The sequence below is a fragment of the Opisthorchis viverrini genome (assembly GCF_000715545.1).
Source record: "Opisthorchis viverrini unplaced genomic scaffold opera_v5_160, whole genome shotgun sequence".
Lineage (NCBI taxonomy): Eukaryota > Metazoa > Platyhelminthes > Trematoda > Opisthorchiida > Opisthorchiidae > Opisthorchis > Opisthorchis viverrini.
The window spans coordinates 672306-677331 of NW_008751817.1; the positions used below are offsets into that span (position 1 = coordinate 672306).

At 44.6% G+C, this 5026-nt stretch overlaps 1 protein-coding gene across 1 annotated transcript in view; it reads right to left on the minus strand.

The window, feature by feature from the left end:
• Positions 1-3940, minus strand: part of T265_07178 (hypothetical protein) — a gene marked incomplete at both ends in the record, with an annotated part of 6969 nt that extends 3029 nt beyond the window's left edge. The window contains 3 exons of the mRNA XM_009172629.1: positions 631-916; positions 3572-3784; positions 3822-3940. Coding sequence (XP_009170893.1) covers positions 631-916; positions 3572-3784; positions 3822-3940 — 618 coding nt within the window. The remainder of the gene's footprint in view (positions 1-630; positions 917-3571; positions 3785-3821) is intronic.
• Between the last annotated feature and the right edge of the window lie 1086 nt (positions 3941-5026).

The window sequence follows — 5026 nt, forward strand, 5'->3', positions numbered from 1 at the left end:
TCTTCCCAGGCGGGGGACAGCCCGACGCCGACGCCAGCCGGAGCGTATCCAGGTCGACCCCCGTCGAGTACGTTACTGACTTTTCAGAAGGGGAGGTGTTGGGGATATCAACATCCCCCAGAAAACGCTGTGTTTTTATGTGTGCTAGCGAACTCCTGGCATCTTCAAGGTCAAACTATGAAAAATCTATGGCCTATTGATACTCCAAGGAAATTTGAATCCGACCACGTACAGGATACCATTTTCTTTCGACTGACTTGGGTTCGGAAGCTCCGGGCATCGCCTGTTGATCGTGTGTTGTTGGATTATTAAAGTTTGTGTCCGAGGTTTTCGTCTTCTCACTATTCGCCGTGCTAGGAGTCTGGATCAAGCAACATAGCTGGGGATAGAGTATTGCAACAATCCGCATATCATATTGTTTGCTCGCTGCGTGACCGATCCGTAACAGATAGTAGAAGGGTCCGCATTAACGGTAAATAAAAACGGGTGTCATCAGTGTATGGGCGTCCACGTTACAAGCCCTGTCTTTTGCAGCCAGTTGTATGGGTTGATGTCCCTCTAAGACGGCCAGTGTGACACGGAGGTATTATTTATGCACTGACATTTTTGAGTTTATGGACAGCTCGTAACGGTTGTCAAGGATGCCGCAATCGGAGAGGGGATAGGCATTCCCGTGGCAGCGGGATCTGGGTTAGGTGAGGATATTGACCAGATGGAGTCAGGCCGATACAGGGTCACAGATAATCTCCTTTCAGCTGGAGGACCATATAACCCTAAACCGGTGACAAACCAGATTGAACGAATAAAGGTTTTGCGGGGCGTTTGGACAACTACAGCCGAAGTTAGAAGCTTGTGAAGAGGGGCATGAGTAAGGAATAGGAATAGTAGTAGCAGTAGAGACAGAGGATAGTGATTCCTTGAAGTTACGACAGTTCACGACAATATCTGTGGATGGGAAACGGAGAAAGATCTTATGAGTCGAAGCCCAGTAAGCAAGGTTGTAGTCCACCAATACTTACATATGAATCAACCAAATTTGCATACGCTGTATATTTCAAGTGGGATAGTAGAAGAGTCCGCAATAACGATAAATAAAAATGGCTGACATCAGTGCTTGGACGTCCACGGTTTCAAGCCCTGTTTTATGTGGCCAGTTGTCTGGGCTGAAGTCCCTTTAAGACGGCCAGTGTGGCACGGAGGTATTTTTTATCCTGCAATTCCTGTTTGCACGTGAAATTACCCCGGTAAGATGCCAAAACCGGGTAGAACTGAAAAAAACTCATACCCAGATCCTTGCATACAAAAGCCCGGCAACCAGACTAAGGGGAATGGCTTTTGAATAATGGAGTAGCCTATTTAAGGAACAAAGTTTTACACCGAATGCAATCTCTCGACTCGAAGACGAAGGTTAGGCGCTCTCAGACCTATATACCACGACCAACCCAGTTTGGATAACTACACGAATGCTGAGAAGCCATACGACTAGTCACAATTGGCTGTACATTTGTTTTTGTACTCTGATATATTTGTTTTCAACTGAAGGCTGGCATAGCATGATGTCTAAAGCGTCATTGTCTGACGCTCGTAAATTATGACGCAGACAACTCGCCAGTAAGCTTAAAGAAGCATAGAAAAATTGACCACCTTATGTAGAGTGCATGGGCCTTTGGATTTCCGGAAGCCAAACACCCAGTGATGCGAACGTACCGATCACGACATAGTCGGGTGTGCACTGATATGGTGATGCTCTTCCTTGTATTTTCTGAAGTACACAAACAAATTTGTATCTAGCCCGGCATCGGCCTTTATTTTATCCACAATCATTCCACAAATATTGGTAGAAACATTTTATGCTGACGGATGGACTATTCACCGGTGAACAACCAGTATGTCTAATTTACCACGGTTACCAATAATTCGATTCAACTGAGGAATTTAAGTCGACCAACCTGGCCATAGGATCATGTTCTAAACCACTATGCAAATTGGCATCAAAATGACTCTGAAACTACGATACTTATAAGGTGGTTTTTGTCGTATGCAACCAGAGCCCTGGAAATTGACCAATCAATATATTTGCCTATCCACCATCTGCTCAAAGTTTGTATAATGTGCAACCTCTGTCAAATTAGAATATGCCGTATAAGATTAAAATGCTCAATCAATCATCCTTTATTTGACTAGTTTTTCTCAGCACACTGCACAGTTCATGGTCAATTCGCCTGGATTCACATACTTAATTTACTCTAGAAAAAAGAGCAATCACACACACAGGAACAGACTTTTGGGTTTGCGTCACTGCGTGGATTTGAGGATTAGTGAATTCAAAAACGACGTGGATCACCACTGACAGGAGCAACCGAAAAATTTCAAATTCGACCTATGAGAAACTTAATTTTGTGACCGATAGGCAACCACTAACTCCAACCTTATGGCTATCCTGGCGTGTTCATCGCCTTTCTTATCCCCTTTGGTGACCGTCTAGCCCGACGGAACGTCGATGTATCACTCATTCCAACAGCTATGAATGCCAACTCAGCCCCCTTCACAGACCTGACGCGTTCAGTAGGTTTCATCTTGCCCTTGATTTTTGGCACAAAAACTTCCTTTTTTCCACCCTTCAGACATGCCAATCAGACATACCATCTTTACTTCACCGTTCGTAGACCTAGTTAACAACCCAACTAATCAAGGCTACCTGATGTGTGTTAAAAACTACCAAGTATTCCAGGCAGTAACAACTCCGATCTTATCAGCTCAATGTTTGAGGGTTTTTATTCAGCTTCTCACCGCGCTGTTGTCGTGGCCGTTGCTGTCGGACCGATACATCATATGCTCAAATTGACATGATTTGATCATTTCAGTTTTGATACATCCCATCCATACTGATTCGTCATTCGATGGCGTTCAACTTTGCTCAGTGGATACAATTTCCATATCCGTAATCGTGTTGCTGATAACAACGCGTCATCTCACCTATGGGTTCTTGTAACTGACTGGTCTTCAAGTGCAACAATTACACGAATCTACACTCACCTGACGGTTACATATTGTCACTCAGTACTCACCCAATGGAATCGATTCATCGAATAAAATGGTTCTTTCAAGGCTATCACTCAATAGTTCAGAGTACCTGTGTCTGATGGGGCTTCCTGCGAATTCTTGCTTGGGTGAGCAATTTCTCAAGGCCATCAGTTAAGTCTAGTTGGATGTAGGCCCTTTAAGTGAGCTGAAACGCGAATCTATTACAATAGGCGAAAGTTGCAGGCACTAATTTACGTGACATGCTAAAGCTCACACCGTGCTTGCGGAAGCAAAATATAGTACAGTTGCAGTCCTGTAATTAAATTTGGCCCCGTATCTACCAGTGGACTAGGTGGAAGGCGAACCATCCGTTTTGGGGCACCAGGACTCGTTGTTTTGATTAATAACCGCTACACACATCATATTTAAAATTCTCGTACGATATATCAATAAAGTAAGGTTGCAAATAATGATGATCCCTGCCCGCAGGTAGATGTCTCTGGTGCACTGCTTGATGTCAGTGTGGAAATGTTGGTGTCCTGTTTACCGGCAGCCCAGTTCATCATTGCAAAATGCGGAGCATTCCAGGCTCTCCACAGCCGGCTCGGTGCGGTTGCCAGGTAGTTTGCCGCTAGAGATGGGCATGGATAGCTGCTCATCAAAACGTCTAGCATTGTGTCCAAAACTAATTAAAGGAGGCCGAACAATTTCCGTATAAGACCAAACTGTTCGCTTTCCAAAAATGCATACAGAGCCGGGCCTCCAGTAGGTATACAAGGTGTAGAGATTGCACTTACAGGCCAAATACAAGATGTTTGAAGACTCGCTCAAATTGCATTATCCTGTGTGCTTCGTCAATATATGCTACATCTGAGAGACGTCGAGACACTGCTATCATTGCCATCTGGCGGTACATGTGTGACTGTGGTGACCCTCGCCCGAATCCAACATTAACACTCGTTCGGACTCATGGACATTTGTCACGCCCTGAAGCACATCATCTACTGCAATAAAACTCGACTACCCACCACGTGTTCAACGGAGCTGGCCTACAATGCCGGCCGTCGTTTTATAAGCCCTGAATGATGAAGACCCTGATGAATCCATCGGCTACAACGTGCTGTATTTCACAAGACGGCTTTCCACACACCAGAGGAGTGTGCAGGTGACCAACCCCTCTTCGGTTAGACGCCGACTCACCGGATTTCGACCGATGAACAGAAGTGTTATGCATGCGGTTCACATTGTACATTGTGCCTGCCAGATGGTTCCGATGTCTTCATAGTCCAAGGTGAACTAAATGGACGCTGAAAATGGGTTCAAATTGATATGTTATTGCGATCCCTAGTGTTTTATCTGTTCTGAGTGGAGTCTGAACCACGAACCAAAGGTTAGACGGGCATCAGGGTCATGGTGAAACTCCGGGAGGCTGTTGGTGATCTAGTCGACTGAATTTGTATCTGAAGCGAAAGTTGGTGGTTGAATTTTTAAGTGCTGCGTCAATGTTTCCACCAAACATCGTCGCGCCTTTTCAAACTGGATTTGTTGTTGCAGCAGAATTTCTTCCAACGCTTCAGCAGTTATTGTCATGATTTCGTGGGTTCGAGCGTCACATATCTCTTATATCTGACCGCTTTTTGCGTTCTAGTGTCTCGTGCCGGAAAACGGCTCACAAATGACGAACATAACAGGTTTTTTCGAAGAAGTGTGTACGTGCTAAACTTACAAGAGACATTACGCTATTTGAATTTCACTTTCACCGATCCAGGCTGTTGCTAAATTGATTGAACGTTTGTCGGCTTCCCTGTTGAAATTTTGGTGAAGATCTAGGGTCCAGAAGTTCTTTGACGCTTTCAGGTATCTCACATTCCTGACACCTAGATACTCGTTAGTTTCCATGGCCTCCTGCTGACATTTTAGAATGCTCGTTTGTTGCTTCAATCACAAGTTGTACAGACAAATATTATGCATACCATTCATGTATTCACTCACAACTTTCTCA